Consider the following 24,559-nt stretch of genomic DNA (forward strand, 5'->3'; position numbering starts at 1 on the left):
TAGACGTATTGTAGTCTATTGGATCCGTACAGTAAATAAACTGTTCTTAATATGAACATACTTCAAAGAAAATGTATATCATCTATGAAAGCTGCTAATTGCTAAGTGTCGTGTAAGTGATGGTGTTTAGTCCTTCTCCAATAGAATGAATGGACCCCAAATAGCAACCAATCAGACACGAGCTCTTCTGGTATATAAAAACCATCCAAGGACGCTTAATCCGGACACCAGAATTAGTGTTGGTGTGTTCATTCTTGGGTCGAAAAAGGATCTTTGCCTCTTTTCCCAAAGAAACGAAAAATAAGGTAGGATTTTTGAAAGTTTTAGGTAGATGCCTATACGCTATACATTATAAAGGTATACATTAAATAAAATGGCGCGTTTTCAAATAATGCGACACTAGAAATGGTAAACAAGGGCTATACAGGCGAAGTGCACTTGAATATGTTTTTATTTGCATTATCAATCCGCCTTTGGCTGGGAGACTACTGTAATAAACCTGTGTTCTACAAGAATGAATAGCATTATGTTAATCGTGTCTATTGGGTTTTCTGTATATTGTACAACTTAATCTCTTAAATCGAGGCTTGTGTCAGTGAGATTAGAAGATATCTGCATTGCTGAATTTGACAGGACTGCGGACGACCTTGCATTTTTTGTTTCTGCAAGGTCTTAAATGTCGTCTGCTGCGCATCCTTTGGGTTGCAGACACGAAGCTTGGCGCAACCGTCTCGTTGCGCCCCATTTTCTTACCTGTCATCTTCCTTAACCGCGTCCACTTAACCCTTTGATTAAAATTGCCATTTTAAAGGTATGACGCAAGCATCAAATGGCTTAAGACTTGGTGTGCATTACGGTAGGTTTAATTGAATGCATTTGTGACAATCCTCTACATGAAATGGAACTTATTATTGCCGTCTGCGTGATTGCAAACCAGTGTCGATACGGTTTTAAAAAGCCGGCGTGCATATTGGGTCCTCTTTCCCAAAACTGCATTCATTAACGATAGTCCGCCATGCATACGTGCGCGATTTAAGTCTGCGCTCTTGTCCATAGGTGAACGCAATCATGCCTTTCGGTAACACCCACAATCAGCTGAAGATGAACTACTCCGCGGAGCAGGAGTACCCCGACCTCAGCCAGCATAACAACCACATGGCGAAGGTGCTGACGCTGGAGATGTACGAAAAACTGCGGGATAAACAAACGCCTAGCGGATTTACTTTGGATGACCTCATTCAAACTGGGGTGGATAACCCAGGTAACAACCCGCTGGCGCTAACCCCCTTCACCAACGCCATCTGTTCTGTTTGACCCAAGGGGTTTTTGAAGGGTAATTCACACTGGTTCAGCAGTAATGTAATGTCACCTCCTCCATCCTTTACTACGCTCCACAAAGTGACCTTGCCAAAGGGCAATTTAAGGTTGTGCTGCAGCATTGTGACCTGATCATAAACCCAGTGAAAATCCGGTCACCTTGAAGTCACGCTACAAACATGACCTTAATGATCAAGATTCAATCAAATTGTGTGTTAATGGCATTTGGATGAAATCAAGGCTCCAATTTGCCTGAAATCCCTGCTGGTATCTATGGCACAGGCCACTACTCTTCTGTTCATATTGCATAATCACTAGTGCACAGAAGGACCATTACTGAGTCTAACAAACTTGCATTGTCATGCAATTTATCTTGCAACCTCATGAATATTCAATACTTCAACTGTTGCTGACATGGAAATTGGTGTTGGCTGTCAGACATAATTGACAAAGTTGTACACAACCACATGCTACACCCCATGACAACACCTGAATTTGAAACCTACTTGGATTTCTCTTCAAATTAAAATTTTTCTATTCACCTCATACAGGCCACCCCTTCATCATGACTGTTGGCTGTGTGGCTGGAGATGAAGAGTCTTACGATGTCTTCAAAGATCTGCTGGACCCAATCATTGAGGATCGACATGGAGGATATAAGCCCTCAGACACGCACAAAACTGACCTGAACCCAGATAACTTGCAGGTAACCCTGACCCCCTCCTCCCCCACATCCCCTAGTCCAGTCTTAATCGCTGTGTGGCTATTTGAATCCTACTAACACCACATGGGGGGTTTTGTAGGGTGGGGATGACCTGGACCCAGACTACGTTCTGAGTTCTCGAGTCCGAACTGGAAGGAGCATCCGTGGCTTCTGCCTGCCCCCCCACTGCAGCCGCGGGGAGCGACGAGGCATTGAGAGTCTTTCCATTGAAAGTAAGCCGGTTGTGTGAACTAGTTGGTTGGCAATGTAGATGTCTCTCTCTGGTGGAAGCCACTGGAAATGCAGTCTCCCTAGAAGGGAATGGGGTGGTACTAGCTGAGTAGATTGCAAACAGGATTTCTCTTGTGTGTTTGGCTTAAGGTTTAAGTGCATTGGAGGGGGACCTGAAAGGGAAGTATTATGCTCTAAAGGACATGACGGAAGAAGAGCAGCAGCAACTGATTGATGACCACTTCCTGTTTGACAAGCCCGTCTCCCCCTTGCTGTTGGCCTCTGGGATGGCCCGTGACTGGCCTGATGCCAGGGGAATCTGGTGAGTCCTTACACCTGGGGACTAATTGGGGTGTTGCATTGATGAAAGACATGTGATGAAATTGTGAATTTGTCTGGTTTTGATGCAAACTATAGTTTCTTTAGCAGTTAGCTAGCCATTTTTTAGGGTGATTTCACATTGCTGAAAATGGGTTTGGAATGGTAGTAGGCTTCCCTATTCATTGTTATCCATTTGTCTCCTAGGCACAATGACAACAAGACCTTCCTAGTTTGGGTGAATGAGGAAGACCATCTCCGTGTCATTTCCATGCAGAAGGGTGGGAACATGAGGGAGGTGTTCACCCGCTTCTGCAACGGCCTCACACAGGTCAGCAAAGGGATTATTTTAATGGTGTTGGTCATTCATCTGCCAATGCCAAGGATAAGTAGATGGGATATTCTAAGTCCTGCCCCTAAACTATTCTATCCGACAGATCGAGTCCCTCTTCAAGGAGAAAGGCCATGAGTTCATGTGGAACGAGCATCTTGGCTACGTGCTCACCTGCCCCTCTAACCTGGGCACCGGCCTCCGTGGTGGCGTGCATGTCAAGCTGCCCAACCTCAGCAAGCATGAGAAATTTGGGGAGATTCTCAAGAGGCTGAGGCTCCAGAAACGAGGCACAGGTATCCACCCCAATTACCCTGGCACTGTAGTCTGTAAGCTTCAGGTGACTGGTCTCTGTTCTGAATTTCACCATCTAAGGGTTTTATTTTCTCCATTTTTGTTTTACTTTTAAATTAAAACCTATTTACAGCAGGGTTAAGTTGCAGCACAAATGGGCAAACTCAGATTGGAGGTGCAGATTCATAAATAAAAAGTACCAACTAAGGATCTGTTGGTATAGAATGCAGCATGGATACCAGTCATTTTGTATTTGGCTGCTGTTTCTTTGCACTAGCGGGTCATTGGTATGGGGGTAGGCAGGGATTCTGACACTGCTTCTGTGTATCAGGGGGAGTGGACACTGCAGCCGTGGGTGGTGTCTTCGACATCTCCAATGCTGACCGCCTGGGCTTCTCGGAAGTGGAGTTGGTACAGATGGTGGTGGATGGAGTGAAGCTGCTGGTGGAGATGGAGAAGCATCTGGAGAAGGGCGAGTGTATTGATGACCTCATGCCAGACCAGAAGTGAAATCCTTTCATATCTGCCTCCCTTCCATCCTCTACTACCCACCCTATCATAGCCCCCCCCCCCCCCCCCCCACCCCACCAGCTGAATCCTTCAAAAACAAGTTAATCTTAACTACATCAAGAAATACACTCCGACCAAGCGTTGGTGGCACTTAAGTTAGGAGTCTTCCATCAGTGTGATTAAGGATTTTTGTATCGGGCATCTTAGTGTCGAAGATGGATCTTAACACCTGAAATAAAGGCCTGTGGAAAACCTTTAACTTGTGGTGGTTTTTGGTGGCTCAAAGGAACTGCAGATTGTATTAATGTTTAGGAAGGCTTGGCCTACGTGTGGAGTTTGAGGTGACCCTTCCCTGCATTTTGGAACAAGATCTGAGGTGCAGTAAGTAAAGCCTGATAACGTCCTCAAATGTTGAGTTCTGACTAAGAACCCTGTCATTTCTTTCTGGTGTAGCATTTGAGTCTAAAGATGAAGGCTCCACGTCCAGTGTGCATTAACATTTCAGCCACTTTGAGCTCTATGATCAGCCAGTGTACTCTACATCTGCATTTAATTATTGCATTGCACCTGTGAATGTTAAATGTTAATCTAATGTCATTCAAATGGGATGTGATGCTAATTTGTTTTAGAATAAAAAGAAACTTGGAGAGAGATGATTTCAAAAGCGTATTGAACATTTGCTGGAGCTTGCATCCTCCCACCCTTGTTTCTACTGGTTCTGGCATGCCTGTGCAATGGAGCATCTATCATTTACTGCTCCCACCACCAAGCACTAGAAATTAATTCCGGCTGGTCTTGACGCCTTATCAAACATTCAGGGTCATCTGATTTCCCTCAAGTCTGCTCCATTTTCTATAAAGGAATCAAAACGCAGAGCATATGCTGACCGCTGTTGCCATCAAAAAACATGTCACTGAACAAGACCAAAATAGTACTGAACTGTGGCAGGCATCACAGCTATATGATGTATATGTAATTCCATTGCAATAAATTATAGCCTGACCAATCTAGCAGTGCTAACATTGCCACCCCTGTGGCACACCCATAGAGCATACTACATAATGTGACACAAAATGTAATAAATCCTTTGGGGAAACATTCTGTTGTAGAACATTATCTCTATTGACTAAGCCCAGGAATTGCAGCCAAGACCAATAAGTTACCATTCCACACTTGGCAACACAGCTTAGTGACATCAGGTGGCAAAATGCACATAAAAATGGTTTTATTTAATTGAGGAATTAACTGTCATGGGTTTGTAATATCCCATGTTGCATGACTGGATTGATAAATGGCCAGCTAACAAACTGGAAGATCGAGACAAAGGCAGTAAACTTTATGTTCATACCATGTATAGTACTTCCAGAGACATCTTTGTATTTAATTTTAAAAAGTAACATATTACTATAAGCAATTGACTACTTTTGACATAAAAACTTGATCAAGGCTGTCTGAGATCAGAAGCGAGGAGCCAACCAAAGTCTGAAGAAGAACAGTAGGACCTTTTATTGTGTTATTTTTGAAAGACTCTTATCTGCACAGATACAGGTGCCTAAGACTTTTACACAGTACTTTACATATGTCAGTAATTTAAACGAGAGGCAATAAGGCACCAACATTACCGGCTGTTTCGCATGGACCTCCACCTCTGCTTCTGAAGGAATCGTTAATTTCCTTGCACTATGCTTACGCAGTTTCTCTTGTTTATTCTGAGCTTAATACCAAGCACTGTACAATTATTCACTGAGGGGGAAAAAAAATAAGAAAGTCACACCATGCACCAAGACTCTGGCTGTGCATAGGAAAAATCTTCAATCATTTAAGTGAGCTTGTTACAATATATTGTGTATCTGGTCATGCACATAAGGAAGAAGAAAGAAAATAGGCTTTATACTAAAGCAATACAAGCTGTTCTCTTGGCATCTCCTCTCCTAAGAAAACAGAAAATGAGGGTGACGTCCATACTGCCCGCCCCACAAGAGATGCAACAAACAAAATTCCAAGAGTTTCTGGCTCTGAATTTGTTGATTGTCAGCACACATTGCAGGCATTTAGCCTTTTTCTTGAAAAGCTCCCAATGCTAGTTCCAGAGCAACCCCCTAACACCAGACCTTCTCAGGTCCCTAACTTCCCAGAATTAGAGGATGTCATATATTCAGCTTGCTGCATCTAACCTTGAGTTTAACTGTGCTAGGCACAACATCCCTGCTTGCTCTATCCCAAAGCCACAACAGTGAGCAATGGCAGCTGCCTTTGACGAAGACCATACCCCACAATGCCATCCTCTTCCACATGATCCATACCTCACAATGCTTCCCCCAGGGACTGCGGTGCAGATAAGCACAGCCTAGAATCGCAGTGTCAGCTCCAGCTTCCTGCAGCGGTTTTGCCGAGTTCATAAATATGGATTGTGCAGCAGAGTGGCTGTACAAAGCTCCCTCACATTGACCCAGTAATAGCAGGTGTTGTGGTCTTAGACACACCATACATTCCCACAAACATCTTTAGGAGTGTAGTGGATAATAATAGAAATTTAAGTTGTACAGCACATTTCATGCTGATATGGCCCTAAGCACTTGGCAAAGCCTGCAATCCAACACAGCAATTTTTACTCCTAGTACTTCCTAGAGCCCAAATGGGACTAGATCTTATGCCCCGTTCTACATTTACATGTGTTGAATATGCCCTTCAGAGTGTTTTGTTTGAAAATGCTGCTGCCAGATTCTACGGCATGTCCACTGGCCAATGTAGATCTCAAAGATGCATACTTTTACATCTCCATTCTGCCCAGACAGTGGCTATGCTTTATGTGCTGCCCAATGGCATCTGCCTCAAGCCCTGGGCATTCTGAATGTACATTATGCGACTGCCCCCTTGCAGCTCCAAGGGGTGTATACCCTGAATTACCTGAATCGGCTCCTACTGACAGAAACTTGGGAGTTAGCTTTGTGCCCCACATGGCATTTTCATTGATTGTCTGCACTACCTAGGTCTTACCCTAAATGTAGAAAAGAGCAACGTGTCACACATGCAAAACCGTTTTCCCAGGTATTCACCTGGATTCAGTAAATATGTAGGCATGCATTTAGGATGAGAGGCATACCACTATCTCAACAGTAGGCTCTTTGCTGCCACCATCAAAGAGTGGCCAGAGGGCCTTGGGTTTCATGGCAGGAGCTGTATCAATAGCCACCTCGGGTCTCCTCCAACTCAAAGCCTTTCAGAATTGGATAAATGTGTCAAGGCCAAACTTTTGGCAACGCCACGAGTACCTATGGGACTTATTTCACAACAGATGCCTCCGCCAAAGCTGAAGGCCCTGTTTGGAATGGTTGACATGCACACAGAACATGGAAGCAGCTATTACCACACCAATCACCAAGAATCAATCACGGTTTTTCTAGCCTGGTGCCACTTTCCAGGATTGAAGATCTGGGCTCAGTTCAGCCAGGCGCATGTTGAAATTTTCATTTTAATGCACTGATTCCTATGAGTTTCTGTGATAGAGCTGGAAGCACCACTGGGTCTGGATGCACTCGGCCACCTTTGGCTACGAGGCTCACACCTGCTCTATGCCTCCTTGACTCAATGTTGCTCAAGCTCGGGCAGGAGGAAGTCTCCTTCTGGGCCCCAGCCTCAGCTCTGTGGTTCTCTCTGAAGTGAAGACTATGCTGGACGGCTCCCTGTCGCAGCTCCTGCACAGCCAGGACAAGTTCTCAATGCAGAAAGACATTGTGGCAACTGTCAACAGAACCCATCCCTCTAGAAACTGGGTCTGGCCCCTGCAAAGGAACACTTCAGAAAAGTAGGGCTATTGAGAAGTTTTATTACCACAGTGGAAATTGCTAGAGGTCCTCAACACAGTCTTGAGCCACTTGACAGTTCCGCCCCATTGCTAAGACTGCATTTGTGTAAGCTGTCTCTTTGACAGCAAGCTGGCAATCTTCATGAATCGTCATTTGTTTATAGTAGGCGATACGAAAGTGATTCTGCATCAGTTCAAAGCCTACATGCCCATGGTGATTATGACACCTTTTGCTAATCGGTTCAGAGCCAAGCACCTTAGATGGTCCCCATTTTGGAACTCAGCAGGACTGGCACTTATTTTGGTTTCAGAATATTATGTGGATTGGACCCCAACCAATCCTAATCAGTAACTTGTGGTTGTGGGTTAGGTTGCCCCTTTTCTGTAGAAGCAGCCTCTTCTGTTTGCAGAAGCCATTTTACTGGCATACATGGACACCACCACACCGATTTGTTAGAATATTCTATTAATATCCTGCTAGCTCCATGCTATTGCTTGATGATGTATTTATCCTAATGGTCAAAGTCAATATTTCCAGTAAATTGTGTTCAAAAATATTTAATTCTTTTTTTAGGGAAAGATGGGTGACCTGAAAGAGGAATGGACTGCAAGGCAAGGAGATTCCACACAGACAAGAGGGTGAATAGTGGGCTCTCCCCCAGATCATAGTGAATGTAAGGGGCAGGCCCAAATTTGACAGTCATCTGGCCAATCGAGTTATGTCACAGGATATTCCCAACCCCCCAGCAGTTCATTGCTCTTTCTGTGAGCCATGGTTATATAACATTTTGAGTTATAAAGATAATTAAAAAATAATAAACATTAGAAAAACAATGCAATTTCTGAGACAGCAAAAGATATTGGCCCAAATTTTTCCATTTATCATACTGTTCACCAGGGGTCATATAGAAAATGCAATGTTGTTCTATAAATTAATTTTGGTGTTTGGGTTGGCACCAACTGTTCTACAATACAACAGAGACCATTAATAAAATGGTGCTAGAGAGTGGGTATGTCCACACAGACAAATAACAGAAGGCTTGGGGATTGTTTGATGTTTTTAATGGAGCCACTTGTAACCTTTACCTTGGTGACGGTTTACATTATTTTCATAGTTCCTGGCTCAAAGCAGAACTTATAAAAGAACAGGAGGAAGCATAACAATATGCAGATTGTTGCAAAACTAAGTTACAGTATTTACATTCCAAAAAAAAAACAAAAAACAGTGCTTGCTTTCCTTGGGGTTGTAAGGAGAATACTGAAGAATATAAATGGCAAATTTGTCCCAGAACAGCTTGTCCCAACTGACTCACACAACCTCAAAAGGACTGGACCAAATTGCAAATGGCAATACATACTGAAGAGGTACAAAAAAAAAAAAAAAAAAAAAAAGTTTTCAGAAGTGGCCAAAAATGAAGTCTCTCAGACCAAATTAATACACCCATGATGCACTGCATACCCCTGCCTCAGAGCCAATCGAAACAGCAGCTGCCTCGCGGTTCCTGTTCAGTTTCTGCATACTGTGCCCTGTATAGCTACTGTTCGGTACGTTGGCTGTTACACTGATAACCAACCACATCCAGCACACGGGGAATGTGGCTTCCATCACCAGAAAAAATAATACAATAATACTTTCATCTTTCCAGTAATATCTTGGACTGGTGGCACTTAATTATGGTAAAGCAGGGTGAGAATCCAAGACGATTTATAGGAGTTATGGGGGTGGGGTAATTCAGAGCCTATGATTTCAGGGCTGACTCTTCAGGTCGGTGACCTCCCCCTCCAGTGATCCAGTATCATCCCAGCTGTTTTAGTCTTTGCTCTCTGGGGAAGCGGGTTTTTTTTTTTTTGTGGGGCGGGGGGGGGGGGCGGGGGGCTACCTAGGCTACTTAATGTTGTAGTGCACTTGCATGATAATTTAATACAAATTTAAATTCCTCAATCCTGCCCATGGTCTCTTCAACAGCAGCTACTGAACTTCTGCCATATCAATAATAATAATAATAATAATAATAATAATAATAATAATAAAATACAATTTCAAAGACGCAGAAAATTATTGCCTAAAGCATTTTTGTATACATTATTTTCAATGCACTGTGTTTTTTTAATAAAACACATTTCTGTGACTGCTACTTGAAAGAATGTACAGCTTTAGTAAGATATTTTGGATGTTTCCCCCCCCCCCCCATTGCTTTTCAATTTTTTAAATGTTGCATTTCATTGCGAATTTCTGTTTTACAGCTTTAATTCGTTTGCGATTTTGGAGGCTATGTTCTTGAAGGCGATGGAGGTCCCCGATATCCGCTTGAAGCGCACACCGTTGAGAGAGAGGCGGGGCAGCTTGCAGACCTCCATTTCCCATTGGACCAGGCTCTCGGCGTGGCCGTCGCCATGGACACAGAGCAGCAGGAAGCGCTCGCGCTGCTCGTAGTCACAGTTGTTGGCATCCAGGACCTTCCGGATCTCACGCATCATGTCGCCCGGCTCCATGGAGCTGGTGGTCCGCATGCTCCAGGTGAACCTCAGGGAGCGAGGCTTGGATTCCCTGCTATCTTCTTTGGGATCACCAGACCCAGACACGTTACGACTGTGAAGGAGGGAAGGAGGGAGGGGTGGAGAGAGAGAAAGACAGTGGAGCTTTAGGCATAAGCATATGCATGTGTGTGTGTGCAGGTGGGAGCTTATGTAATATACAGACAGTGCCCTCCATATTATTTGGGACAAAGATCCATCATTTATTTATTTGCCTTTCTACTCTATAATTTGAGATTTGTAATAAAGAAACATTACATTGTCAGAATGGCATTTTTAGTCCCCCCATTTCAGGGCACCATGATGTTTGGGACACAGCAATGTTAGGTAAATGAAAGCAGTCATGTTTATTTTGTTCCATATCCTTTGCATGGAATGACTGCTTGAAGTCTGCAATTATTGGACATCACCAGCTGGATGTCTTCTCTGGTGATGCTCTGCCAGGCCTGTATCGCAGCAATCTTTAGCTCATGCTTGTCCCCTTAAGTTCTCTTTTTGCAGCTAACCAGTGGTTTGCATCTTGCAGCATAGCCTCTGTATTTCTGTTCATGAAGTCTTCTGCAGACAGTGGTCATACAAAAAGCCACACCTGACCACCAAAGCGTGGATCAGCTGTGGAGGTCTTCCTGGGCCTGCCAGTGCCTTTGAGATTAGTAAGCGCACCAGTGCTCTTTCTTCTTAATTATGTTCCTTGGTAAGCCTACGGTTTGGCTGAGGTCTATAACTATTTTATTTTATTTTTTCCTCAGTCTCATAATGGCTTCTTTGACTTTCATTGGCACAACTTTGGTCCTCATGTTGATAAACAGCAATAATATTTTCCAAAGGTGATCGAAAGACGAGAGAAGAAAAAAAGGTGCTGAGAGCTCTCTTATACCTGCATTAAGGCGGCAATTCACACCAGAGCAATTATAAACACCTGTGAAGCCATCTGTCCGAAACATTATGGTGCCCTGAAATGGGGGGACTATGTATAAACACCGCTGTAGTTTCTACATGGTGAAACCAAAATGTATTAAAACACCCTTTAAGGAAATCTGGGCATGTGCACATTAACCACATGTTAATGGTGTGATTCTAAATCTAAAACTGTGACAAATCAGAGGCAAATCAATTATGATTGGTCTTTGTCTCAAACATTATACAGGGCACTGTAGGTCTGTTCACCTGCTTCCTTCTTTATTTAACTGTGTGTGTGTTTGAGAGTGAATTTTTTAAAAAGCCAGAGGACATGACAAACTTAACTAAAAGCAGTCAGTGAGCTGCCCAGTGTGTGATTGTGTTGCTCAGTGTGTGATTGTGTTGCTCAGTGTGTGATTGTGTTGCTCAGTGTGTGATTGTGTTTAAATGCAAGGGGAGAGCATGCTTCACTCCCCACTTCATGCTCAGAACACAGTTGACAGAACACAGTTCATCAGTAAAGCATGCATCTGACTGCAGGTGCACATGCGTCAGACAGCTGGTGCACATACGACTGGTGCAAGCACGTGGCTCGCTGCGGGTGTGGGGGTTCCGTAGGGGAGAAAACTAACCAAACTCAAGCAAACCAAAGCGCTGCATCTCACAAAATTAACACATACAACTCCCCATTGTACCCGTCCATGAGTTTACACGTCACGTCACATGTCTCAGGGACGAGAGCTTCACTGAACCATTCTGTCAATGCAATTCCATGTCCATATACAACACTACTGAAATTAACACACCAAATTAAATAGTCATGGTTACATTGGTTCCACTATTAACAGTGTAAATGCAGTTGATTTTACAGTGACATTTTGATTATGATACTCTATGCCAGGCTAAGTTCTCAGTCAGGGTCTCATTCAACAGTATGGCTGGGGTGTCAACTGATCAGATTTTTCACCATTTCAGAACGCACCATATACAGGGGTTGCAATAGACTAAACAAATTTGGACAAAAACATCCAATGGGACAGTTTTTACGAAATATTAGTAACTACTTAAATGCACAGATGACATATACAGATTAGCACTCAATAATTGAGGTAAAACCAGCATACGCCACAGTAGAGACCAGCACCGAGAATCACAGCTGTGGGCCAATGGGACTGCTGTTACTTATTCTCACCACTCGGCGTCAGAACACTGCTGGAAGCTCTCATCTTCACTTCCTGTTGCAAAACACAGCCCTCTGCAGACTGCACTACCGCATTGCATGCGAAAGGTGACAGGTTCCGATACTTCAGATTAGACAGGCCTTGGAGTCGACCATTGGAACAGAGGAGGGGCCGATTCAGTGCCCGCTGTGCTACTGGATTTTTTTTGTACCTGAACAGCTCATATTTTGATTATGTAGTATGAACAGACCACTCTCAATGAAGGCAAGTGCACTCACTGCCAACGTGACATTCAATTCAGAAGTATCAGCTTTCAAAGGCTTCACAGATTTTGACAGTACACCTGGCTTATTATAAAAACTGAAGTAACAAGTGTGATCAGCAGTGTGGCAAGCCTGACTTATTTTACTCAAATTAAGAGCAGGGAGTCATAATGGAGGACCTTACCTGACTATCACTACTCATTTTTTAAAACCAGCATCAAGAAATGCATATGCTAACAGTGAAGTGCTAAAATCGCACCTGTAGCTGCCTTTTATGACGAACAATTCACTTGGCAACACGTTACGAAGATTACATTACAGTGCCTGAAACAACGTCCATACTTCAGTGCATTACAACACGAAGACAGACTCAACCACAAATAAGAGCAAGCGCTGGTGAACAGGCCACACAGCTTTGGCGGAAGAAATTGGACGAAATTGGAAAGGGCAGGAGTGAGGCCCCAGCTTGACTCGAACTAGGCCCTGGACACCCGGGATAGACTGGGGAGCAGGTCAGGCACAGTGGAAGGCAGGAGCGGGGTGGGATGTGCTGGATGAAGGTTGGAGTGGCAAAGCACGATAGGAGCGGGGAAACCCTTCCCCTTCAACAATAACCTCACCTGGAGCCCTCAAAGCGCCCGTTTCTCTCAAACTCTGGGACTCTGATAGGGCCACAGTTAGAAAGCAGGGGAGAGAGAGGTAAAAAAAGAAAGACATCTTAGATTCCAGAGAAGGCAGGAGACAAAAAAAACAGGTTGTCAGAAAATAAGTAATCGAAAAAGACTGAGAAAGAGAGAGGAGGGGAGAAGACAGAAGACTAACAGACTAGTTAACAGTTAGAAAACCAAGAAAGCCATCGGCCAGTTTCTGAGAGCACTCCGTTTGGCAATGCGTTTCCGTCTCTGTTGTAGTACAAGAAAGGGTAATTTCCAAACTCGAGAGGTTTGTGAGTAACGGAATAAAAGTCCGGTTCCTCAAATAGGACCGAACTGAGCGTGAGCTGCATTCTCAAAATGGTGCCGCTGGACGGTCATGCTGGCAGTCACTCTTTCTTGTTTCTTTAACTGAAGAAAAACTGGAGCAAAGAGAAGTGCACTCACACACAGTGTAGGAGACAGAACTAGGGTTTGAGTGTGGCGTGTCAGTCTATGCGTACTGGGGTGAATGAGGTTCACACATGAACAAACACGCTTATAAATTGGACACAAGCATGCAGACACAGCGGGACTCACGCAGCCTGCTGTGATTGGGGAGGGTGGGGTCAGGGTGGGAAGAGACTAAGTGGGGGGGGTGATAAAAGATGCTATTATAAAAGATGTGCAAAATGATAAATTGGAAATATTGGATATAGTGAGACATCAGACAGAGAATCCAACTAGCATGGAACTTTTACAGCGGTAAAGCTGTACTAAACATGCTGTTTTCATGTCACATACAGTGAGCTCCATAATGTTTGGGACAAAGATATAGCTTTTATTTAGAGATATCTTTATACACTCTGGTTTCACCATGTATAAATCACAGCAGTTTTTATGCATAGCCCCCCCATTTCTGGGCATGATAATGTTTGGAACAAATGGCTGATTTCTGATTAATCCTGCAATTTGTGTTCAATTGCTTCCTTGCAGTTACAGGATTATAGCAAGATAGCATTGATTCAAGGCATTTTATTGCCTTTGGAGTCTTAATTGTGAACAACACAATTGTGATAATGAAGTCAAGGAAGCCATTACGAGGCTGAGAAATCAGTCAGAGACATAGGCCAATCCTCATGCTTATCAAAATCAACTGTTTGGAACATAATAAGAAAGAGAGCACTGGTGATCTCAGTAATCGCAACAGGCCTGGTAGGCCATAGAATACCTCTACCTCTTCCAGAAAATTCTCACCATAAAGAAAAATACCTATACGGCAGATCAGAAACCCTTCAGGATACAGATATGGACATCTCAGTAACTACGGTCTGCAGAAGACAAGATACAAACCACCAGTTAGCTACAAAAACAGGATGGCCAGGTTTACTAAGAAGCACCTAAAAGATTAACTTGTATGAATCAATCTTGGTCTCAGAGTGGTGGGAAGAGTAAAAAGGTGCAGTCAAAAATCCAAAGCACCCTTCCCCACTAATCTGTGAAACATGGTGGTGGGAGTGCTCTATTTTGGGTATGTATGGCTGGCTCAGGCACTGGCTCACTTGTCTTCATTGATGAAGTAACTGCTGATAGTAGCAGAATTAATTCTGAAGTGAACAGAAACATCTGCTCAAGTTCAAGAAAATGCCTCCAAACACATTGGACATTGCTTTATCCTACAGCACAACAGTGATCCCAAACATATTGCTAAAGCAACAAAGGAGGAACAAAGGAGCCAAAAACTGAAAAATGATTACTAGCCAAGTCATTCACCCAATCTGAATCCAACTGAATTTGCATTTCATAAATCGTATGAGGAAACTTAAGGCAACTAGTCCACAAAACAAGCAGAAGCTGAAGATGGCTGCCGTACAGGCCTGGCAGAGCATCACCAGAAAAGATACTCAGCACCTGGTGATTTCCATTACAAAGACAGTCATTATATGCAAAGGATATGCAACAAAGTTTTAAATATGACTACTTCAATTTGCATAACAATAGGTCCCAAACATTATGGTGCCCTGAAATGGCTATGTATAAAGTGCTGTAATTTCTACATGGTAAAAACAAAGTGTATAAAAATACCCATAAATAAAAGCAGGTAATGTGCACACAAGTGAACCGTTTGATTACAAATCCGAAATTTTGGAGAACAGATTAAGAAAAAATATGGGGCTCATTGTAGGAGAGGAGCTCAGTGGGTTCTCCTAATGAAATAAGTGAATCCTCCTCTGTGGTTGACTAGTTGTTGCCATCTAACAGAAGATGGCACTCTCCTACAGACCGCTGTGTGTTTGGGGGGTGGCAAGCTGCCAGTACTTCCTGTTTCTAAAGTTGCCATTCTGTACTGGCCTAGGAGCACCAGAACGATGCCAAATGTCTATGTAAGGGAAGAAGACACTTAGTGACAGACAAGGCTGCAAAGGCACGATACCGATGTCACTGAATATGCCTACATTAAGGGAAGATTTCACGATGGAGTGGGTAAGATATCATGGCTCCTGAAAGGGGGGCAGGTAGGGGGGTAGATTGTGGCAGTGGGATGTGCAAAGCACCAGTATAGGCAGTGAGGCAGTGGTCCATAGCACCAGCATCTCAGTGTCTGTCTGCTTCTATGTGGGGCATTGGGGTGAAGAGGGGGGAGAGGACCACAAAGCCCTAACGCACACTCAGCAGCCATTGTCGGCAAAGACTCAAGTTCAAATAGTCCCCTTACTCTAGGTTCTCCATCTCCAATTTTCTACAACTTTCTATATCTTCTGTTCGCGAATCTGCAAGAGAAGACGAGTTCTGAAAGGGAGTATTGGTATTCATTGATACAACATGGGGGGAGAAAAGAAATACAATCCAGATCAAGAGATACAACAGCCATAAAATAAATCAGGAAAAAAGGAAATGTTTAGAGCGGTGGAACTACAAGGAACAATGTGAAATGACAAGAGGACTCTTCCAATTTGACAGGATTGTTCATTTTGGTCAATAACATCCAAGTAGAGGAGTGGCTGATAATTGAACACCCCATACGAGCCACTGCGTCACTGCAATGATGCATGGTGGGTCTGGAACTGAGCCATCCACTTTTTCAACCAACACATCGCTGAGTGGCCACATTAATCGCATAGTGAGGAGGTCTGAATTGTACAACCAAGGGTCTGTTATACAGATGGACCCACAAAGCCCTCCCCCCCTTTTTATGTATGCATGCTTGAACGCACGCACACGCACACGCACACGCACACGCACACGCACACGCACACGCACACACACACACACACACACAATGCCGTCCTGATGGTTTCATGGCGATTCCTAGCCCAGGTGCATGAACGTTAGCATCCTGGGCAGAACAGCCAGGCTCCGCCCACCCTCCTGGGGTTGCAAAAGCCAGTCCAAGTCCTTATTGATTTTTACATCAACATGTTCTGCTGTGATATGGTACAACCCCATGCCAGAAGTAAACAAAAACTGGCACTCATTCTTGGTCCCAAACAGTCAGGATGGAGCCTTCTGGTACCCCTAAAACTCCTGATCCCACTGAATGCAGCAATGGCAAAGAAATGTAATAAAATTAAAAATTCTACAAAACTACAAAAATTCCCTTGAAGTTGAAACACACATACCACAGAACAAAACTTACCTGAAATAGCATACATTTGAACTGTACAAAAAAAACTTTTGCTAACCCAGAATCAAGCAGTCAGTTGTTGTGCTCAAACCCCACTCCAATAGAAAAGCATGCATGGGTGGTTAGTAGAGTTATTTTCTGGCTGCCGATTGGCTGTGCTGACCAACTGAGGGGCCAGCAACTGCCACAGGCATGCTCAGTCGCACTCCATTTTGCCTCAGAGAGCAAACAGCTCTGGGTGAGTTTCAAGCATTTAGACTATGTCTCATTCCACAATGAGTTAGGAAGTTAAATTAATGTAATTTCTCTTTAAAAAAAATATTCTGGTTAATTACACACAGAAACCAATTGAAAATCCTACCTTTTGGTAAATCTGAATGACATGTTTCTACAAAACAGAACATAGCAAAAAGCCTTAGTCAAAAGCATATGAAAACAATGGGAGATAAAAGTCATAGATCCAGACTCATGCCTGGCATTCTTGTAAGGTTTATTTTTATTAATTCAATATAGGACCTGCGTGAGAGCAACCTATGGGTAACGCCTGAGGGCTTGGGACCAACAGGAGGTTTTATAAGGCTTTAAAGGAATATGCTACCAATTTGCTGTGCTTCCAGTACAAAGAGATTAGACAATATCTATGGGCAGCATGCTAATTTTGCTACCTCTATGCATGGCTACAGAAGGAAGCAACATTTACTCTGCATAGTGAAGTGACATTCCAGCATCTCCAAAGTTCTTGTGTGCCTCAAGTGGCAAGCTCCTAATCACTGCACCCAATGGAGGGATACATGGTTTTTTGTCAATTAAAGTAATGCCTCTAAAACAACTAAGGTTTTGTTTTCTGTTTTTATTGTACTGGTTACACACATGATGCAGATCTTAATAACTGACCTTTTGGAGATGCTGGAAGGTGCATTCATAGAGGTAGCACAGTTAACACACAGCCTGTAGGCATTGTCTAATATATAACTACAGCACATTTCCAAAAGGTTGGACTGGAGGAGTTTTATAGTCATTACCCAACCATTCATTATGTACAGAAGTTCTCTGATGGCAATGAAACATCTTCTGTACTATGACCTTCCTCTTTATAAAGAGGAAAACAGAGACCTTGTCTTCTTGATTTCATTGTGCGACAAGAGGCTCATTCAAACACATTCGAGCAGAGCTTGGCATTCAGCTGGTTTTGAGAAATAAAGCAACTCAGAAGTTGAGACATCTGGCATCGGTGGCTTTGGCTTTGGTCTGAATTCCCATGAGTAATCTTGAATAACAAGATGTTTAGACTTTGTCCAGTCTTATTCACTTTTTAAATCTTTTTTTACAGACATTGAGGATTAATGAGGGGTGGCTCTGGACAGGGTGGTGGGCGGGGTGAGAGCTTTACCTGCGTGTGAGCTTGGAGGTGAGTTTGGTGAAGAGGTTGGAGGAGGCGCGTGTGCGTGACTGAGAGAGCGGTGTGGCGTCATGGGAGAGGGTGGGCGAGGCGGGCGGGCCGTTGTAGGTGGCGGTGCGGCGCTCCCTCAGCTGGCCGCCGTGGAAGGTGCTGCGGCTGGCCGTACCGCGCGGGAAGCGGAGCCGGTCCGGGGGCGTGGCCCCGCCGACGCTGTGGGTGGAGGCGCCTGGGTTCCGCTGGGCTGCCGGGGTCGCCGTGCTGTGCGTATGTCAAGGGGGTGGCGCACAAGTGAGGGGTGGCCACACAAAAACACGTACACAGTCACGTGAGAGATTGAGTGGGAGGGAGTACAGTAGAACATCAGAGATCCCCCCTCAAAAAGAAAAAGGCTAGTCAACCAAACAGGGTATGGAATTGGAAGTATAAATTTCATTCAAAATGCGAAACAAAAAATTTGATGGCTGTTTGGTCAAAAAGGACCAGGGCAAATTTTGCTGTTCGATGGAAGCAAAAGGAGACAAATAATTTTTCATTTGATTTTCGCTTACCATTGGTGTTCATTCACAAGAGTGAAAAAATTGGTTGCTTTGCCAACTTCAACATACTGGTTTGTGCCTGATTTGGCTATTTTACAAGTTTACAATTTAGCCTATTGATGTCTGTTATATGACAGCTGACTGTAAAATTAAATATACTGAACTGAAATATTTAATTTAATAAAATTGGTGTATTTCAATGACACTGCAGAGTTCCGAAAATTTCGGTATTCCAAACTACCTACATTCCCGATATGTTCGGTTCTCTGAAGCTCTACTGTATGTTTAAACTGAAATACCAGCATCACAGGCTCAGGCTCTCTCCCATGTGGTAACAAGCATTTGGGAAGATTGTTCTTTGCTTACCATTGAAGTGACCAGGGGCCTCATTTATAAACGTTGCGTAGGCACAAAAGAATGCGTACGCCACTTTCTAAGCAAACTTTGGCATTTATAAAAAACGAACTTGACCGGAAAATGTGCGGTCCTCCACGGAAACTCTGACCCATGCGTACGCACATTAACTGGGGAAATGAGAAACTGTGCCTTTAATGCTCGTGACGTAAGACCAGGAAAACGGGAAGTGAAACAGGATTTAAAAAGGTATAAAGATTTGCCGGGAGTTGTGGCTGGGTATGGCTGCTGTAAGGACGTGCTTCGTCCCTGTTATACTTATTAAAGTGTTGTGTTGTTGAATCTCGCTGTACGGGTTCTCTCCCTTCCTAAGTGCAACACAACATTTGGCGACGAGAGAAGTCGAAAATGATATACAACAGATACCACTGTGTAAAATAAATCGAAATTGATTGTTGTTGATTGTACTCTTAAAGGGTTCTGATTTTCTGCATGTTTACACTAGGACTCGGAACTATACTGTCCTCTCAGGTCCAATTTGCACTTGTTCTTGTGTTTAATTTGCACTTTGTTGTACGTCGCTCTGGATAAGAGCGTCTGCTAAATGCCAGGCAATGTAATGTAATGTAATGTAATGAAATATTACCTCTCACGTATCATATACGAAGAGTTAATTTGCAAAAACGGATAAAAGCCTCTCTTACAACGAATAAACAAACAGCTGTTTGATTGATGCTCCCTGGAGTGCCCAAAAAATATGATTTAGGATGATAAATATAAACGGAGATGTTGTTGTAAAATAATCCCTCAAATATGTAGACGAATTGTTAAACAATACTTCATGTTATTAAATGTATTCTCATAAATAATATGGTGAACAGTCGGACAAATTGCGCTGCACTGATGCCGTTTACAATGCGTCAGTCGGGCAGATACGAGCATAGTTTCATATATTGTTATCATATTCATATATTACGTTTTATAATGTGTTTATTGTTATACATTTTTGTTCGTTTTATCTCTTAATTTTGTAACTGTGTTTTCAATGGTGCTAGACAAATGACGTGTATTATTATTATTATTATTATTATTATCATCGTCATCATCACATTCGTTGTGCAGAACTGTTCGTCATTTACAGGATAATTCCCACACCTGTAGCTTTTCAGAGGTAATCAAATGGCTGAAATCCCTTTTCTTGGCCTTCTTTTCAGCGTTTGCCATTGTCGTCTTCGTGAAATGCATATTCATTAGGGGCGTTTCACTGCCTATTTATAGGCAACTGTGGGCGGGACATGAAGCCGGCAAAGCTGCGCCACATTTAGAGTTGATTGTGATTCATAAAGGAAAATTGTCGTGGGACGTGCGTATGCACTGTTTTATAAATCAGACTATTGTTTTGCGTACGCACGTCCTAGGTTTCATGCTTACGCAAACTTTTGACGTGAATCCTAAGCACAGTTTTGTAAATGAGGCCCCAGGTCTAGAATATAAATTCTACCATCTAGGATATATACCTAGGCGAGATCTGGTGGAGGAGCCTGTAAGTGCGTGCGCAGGGGGGCTAAGCATGCAAGCGGACATTTCTGTCAGGCTGTGGAATGAGGAGACGGGGGTGAAGCCAGGCAGAGGCAGGTGGTCAACAGGCAACAGACAGGCATTTCAACAACACAGTAGAAACAAAAGAGCGGGGGGGGGTCAACCAGAAGGGAAAGCATAAAAGGCAAGAAGAGAATCAGAGTTGCGACCATTCCTCAGTCGTCTCTTTTTCTGCATAATAACCCCTTTAAACAATAACAGCAGTACGGAATTCAAAAAGGTGGAAAAAAGAAAGACAGGAAGCAGATGGTCTGCTGGCTACTGTAGGGGTATGAGGTGAGGGGGGTGGGGGGTCAATGGGTGACAGAGGTAACTAGAATATTTGGGGTAGAGCAAGGTTGTCTGGTGGAAGTGGTTAGTCAGTTCATCGATGGGTAGGGTCCACGCCCTGCGCTCTGCTGGGGGGGTGCAGGCTCAGTGGGTGGGACCTGGCTGTCAATGGGTGAGGTCATGTTAGTCAGGAAAGACCAGGCTCTCTGTGGACAGGGTCATACTGTCTATTAGACAAGAGCAGGCTGTCTGTGGACTCGGTCATGCTGTCTATTAGATGGGACCAGGCTATCTGTGGACTGGGAAATGCTCTTCTTACCTGTTCTCCTTCCCATTCTGGATGACGGAGTGACGGTCGCTGGCATTCCTCTCGCTGCAGACGTACGTGTTTCTCCTCGTCATGCCCCCGGTGTTACTCTGCATCCAAAACATCAAGGTTAGTCAAAGGCCCCAGCAGAGCAGATAGAGCCCATAAACCACCTACCATTTAATATTATCTGCCCCTGCAAGGAAACATTCTTTCACCTTTCAAACATTCCTACCTGCTACCGTTAACATTCATGCCTGAACCAGTTCGAGAATTTTATTTATTTATTTTTTTCCCTTTTTCTCCCTATTTGGTAGCTAATTGGACCCCGTCTGATTCAATTAGAGCTAGTATTAGATACACCGCCCACACCCCGTCCCTCGGCGGCCAACGGGAGAGCGACACGCCTTCTTCAAGCCGTCTCGCCTCCCAAGCTGTAACCGTGATTCCGAGGTGCCCGAGGTGCTTGTTTTGTGCGACGATCTACTAACCCTGCCAAGTCCCTCCCTCTGGAGCCAATTATTGCTGCTCCACGTGAGCCGGCCAAACTTGGCTTTTGGCAGGACCGAGAATCGAACCCCGGTCCCCGGGAGAATTTTATTTTTTCACAGGCTAGGTCTGTCAAATGTATATTCATACACTGTCTCTAGGACACTCTGTTGAACATAAGGCCATGTGAATAATTATTGTCCCCTCAAAACAATGTGAAACCAACCAATGTAAAAGGTATACACAGTTCTACAAGCATTGCTTGTCCGCAACAAGGGGTGGGCCGGTTGCCAGCTCCCTGGCTGTGGGCTCAGAAAAAGGTGGAGCCCCTCAGCGTCACCATGATGTCATGGTCACATTACCCAGTGACACTCACACTGAGGGTGGAGGTGCCCTTCTTGCGGTCGGGAATGTCGGCCTTGTTGGGGTTGTTGGCGTTGCCCAGCAGGGGGCTGTTGGACTTGCGTGGCTGAGCTACACCCTCCTCCTTGAGGTCATTGTCAGCCGTGCTGGTTTGGCTCCTCTTGGGGTAACCGGTCCCTGAGGGAATGGACGGTCCAACTTGGGGAGGGGGTGGAGAGAAAGAAACAAAATTCTAATTCGAATTTATGAGGTATGAGATATAAGGGTAGAAATACAACAAAAAATAAAAGAGGAAGAGGAGAGGAAAGGCAGGGAGAGAGATGTATATGGTGACCTTACCCTGGTCGCTGTAGCGCCTCTGTTTCTGGCTGGATGAGACACCCCTCTGGACCTTGAGGTGGGAGGGTGACTGGCCGTTGTTGAGTTCACTGTTGGGCCGGGGCTTAGCCAAGGAGAGGTTACTGCTGGAGCAGGTGTCACTGGCCTCCAGCTGACAGAGAGAAACCACATTCACCCAAGCTTTCTTCCTGTGCAACCCACTCAATCAACTGTGCAATCTCTCTGCAAAGCCCTGCCGTTCTAGGCATAATCTTGGTCCTGATATGTCCTGATGCTGTAAAACGTGGTCCTTAGAGTCAGAGATATAGTCACAGTCTGTGCATCTTGGTCTTTATACTCCCCGATAATGTTAATCTAGGTCCTTATAATCAACCCGTATTGTTACTCAAGATTTAAATTCTTTCTGCCTTGCTGTTCTTGATCTTCATTCTCCCAGTGTTACTCCAGGTGCTCAAAACTCCCCATACTGTAACTCTACACCCTCATACTCTTTGCTTATGCCCTCATTTGGGATGCAAGATATACAGCATGGTTAATGTCTCCAAGGGAATCATGGTACGAGGTGTAACATACTCACCACACTGTTACTCTAGACACTCAAAACTCCCCATACTGTTAGTCTAGATACTCACTCCCGGTACTGTGGGGGAGTCTGGGTACTCACACTTCCTGTTACCTCCCTTTACACTTCCTGTTGTAGTGCCGCTCACCTCTGAAGATTTCCTGCCCAGTAGCAGGTAGGTAGCCGTGATCTCATCATACTTCATCCGTGCCAGAGACTCCTGGATCTCCTCTCTGGAGTAGCCCAGCCCCACCATGATATCTGCGGATTCAAAAGCAGAACAAACGTATGTGTTAGAATAGTGTTAGCAGGGAGTTAAATCAGGAGCATTCACCCACCATGAGGGATTCCCAAAGGGGGAGCACCAGGAGGTCCTTAGAAAAAATGTTCCCAATAAAGATATTTCCCAACTACAGAATATTTTGTAACAAAAAACTATTTGCTTTATTTTACACTATAGATCCATGACATGGAGCTGTGTTAAACAGCCACTGTCCATTGCAGTCTGTGGGTGCCAAAACTGCATAATTGTATTCAGTAAGGAGTCCTCAGCCAGTGGCAAGTTATTACTCCATTACATGAAAAGTCCCTGTTTTTGGGAGTCTCTGGCAGAAGTGCCTCCCCTCCCCCGTACCTATTCTCTTCTGGTCCGTGATATCAAGCTCCGGCTCTATGAAAGGCTTGAGCTCCTCCTCCTCACACCCTGCGTTTATCCAGCGGTCCTTCATGATTTGCTGAGAGGAAGAAAAGGAACACGTGTCACTGCAGTGGAATACAACAGAGACCAAAGGTCTGAGGGCATAACGCTGTCCTAACACCGGGAGATCTGGTCGAAGTCTAGACCAAGGGTGTCCAATCTTATTTGAAAATGGCTGGCGTGGGAGCAGGTGTTTGTTTTTGGCCGAGTACTTTAAAACAAAAAAAAACAAAAACAGGTATGCGTTTGTGCATGTGCCTAAATGTCCACTCACCTCCAGCGTTCCCCGCTTGGTGGGATTTAGCACCAGGAAGCGTTTGAGGAGGTTCTCGCAGTCTGTGGACATGTAGAACGGGATCCTGTATTTACCCCTGAGCACCCGCTCACGCAGTTCCTGCCGAGAGCAACACAGAGCAGAATCAGATATATACACTCACAGAGCCAAAAGAGCTAATAAACACAACATACACACCCATGCTGACAGAAAAACAGACACACATAGAGACAATGGCTACTTGCAAAGTACCTTGTAAAATGCATACCATATGCACACACTGACAAACAAACAGAAATCCAAATGGAAGCACATACACAGACAAACAGACACACGACAACATGCATGCACCACAAACTAGGGCTGTCGCTTTTTTCTTTGTTAGACAAATTCGTCTGAATCTCATGGAAATTTCACATTTCATAAAGATTAAGGGTTGGAAATTGTAATCCTGTTGCCTAGATGTGCTCTGTGCTCATCCACGTTGCCCTCATGGGAGCACACAATATCAAAGAGACCAATGAACAACAAGCTAACATTGTTTAATGTAACAATGTTATTGTTTTGTCTGGAGGGTATACTGGTAGCCTAAAAATAAAAGTTCATCTGCGGGTCATGCTGCGGGTCATCAGAGCCAGTTGACAAAACATTCAAGATGGAAGAGCCAAAAAGTGTAACTCCAACACACCTCAGGAGTGCTGTTTGGATATATCACAGGTTCTATG

The 24,559-nt window shown here is 44.1% G+C and overlaps 2 protein-coding genes across 6 annotated transcripts in view; one reads left to right on the forward strand and one right to left on the reverse strand.

Moving 5' to 3' along the window:
* The first annotated feature begins 213 nt into the window (after positions 1–213).
* ckbb (creatine kinase, brain b) lies at positions 214–3,963 on the forward strand. The gene is made up of 8 exons (XM_061242133.1): positions 214–305; positions 1,057–1,261; positions 1,869–2,023; positions 2,121–2,253; positions 2,402–2,573; positions 2,777–2,900; positions 3,007–3,196; positions 3,526–3,963. Exons 2-8 carry the CDS (start codon positions 1,069–1,071, stop codon positions 3,702–3,704), a joined length of 1,146 nt encoding a protein of 381 aa, XP_061098117.1. The 5' UTR covers positions 214–305; positions 1,057–1,068; the 3' UTR covers positions 3,705–3,963.
* A 4,591-nt stretch (positions 3,964–8,554) lies between these two features.
* Positions 8,555–24,559, reverse strand: part of LOC133128108 (MAP/microtubule affinity-regulating kinase 3-like) — a 37,189-nt gene continuing 21,184 nt past the window's right edge. For 2 of the 5 annotated variants that reach the window (XM_061241403.1, XM_061241401.1), the window contains exons 9-17: positions 23,835–23,954; positions 23,498–23,597; positions 23,012–23,124; positions 22,302–22,452; positions 21,976–22,160; positions 21,123–21,220; positions 18,036–18,302; positions 17,007–17,033; positions 8,555–10,099 (exon numbers count right to left, since the gene is read on the reverse strand). In XM_061241403.1, coding sequence (XP_061097387.1) covers positions 9,748–10,099; positions 17,007–17,033; positions 18,036–18,302; positions 21,123–21,220; positions 21,976–22,160; positions 22,302–22,452; positions 23,012–23,124; positions 23,498–23,597; positions 23,835–23,954 — 1,413 coding nt within the window. In that variant the 3' untranslated portion in view covers positions 8,555–9,747. Of the gene's footprint in view, positions 10,100–13,008; positions 13,051–17,006; positions 17,034–18,035; positions 18,303–21,122; positions 21,221–21,975; positions 22,161–22,301; positions 22,453–23,011; positions 23,125–23,497; positions 23,598–23,834; positions 23,955–24,559 lie in introns of all 5 variants that reach the window. The other 3 variants (XM_061241405.1, XM_061241402.1, XM_061241404.1) reach the window with 2 other exon arrangements.

This window comes from Conger conger, chromosome 5, assembly GCF_963514075.1.
Source record: "Conger conger chromosome 5, fConCon1.1, whole genome shotgun sequence".
Classification (NCBI taxonomy): Eukaryota; Metazoa; Chordata; class Actinopteri; order Anguilliformes; family Congridae; genus Conger; species Conger conger.

What these genes read in the sequence shown, in the direction of transcription:
- ckbb (XM_061242133.1), top strand. Translation starts at nt 1,069, where the DNA reads ATGCCTTTCGGTAACACCCACAATCAGCTGAAGATGAACTACTCCGCG. An exon ending in AACTGGGGTGGATAACCCAG is followed by an intron (nt 1,262 to 1,868) that starts GTAACAACCCGC and finishes CACCTCATACAG; the next exon opens with GCCACCCCTTCATCATGACT. An exon ending in TGAGAGTCTTTCCATTGAAA is followed by an intron (nt 2,254 to 2,401) that starts GTAAGCCGGTTG and finishes GTTTGGCTTAAG; the next exon opens with GTTTAAGTGCATTGGAGGGG.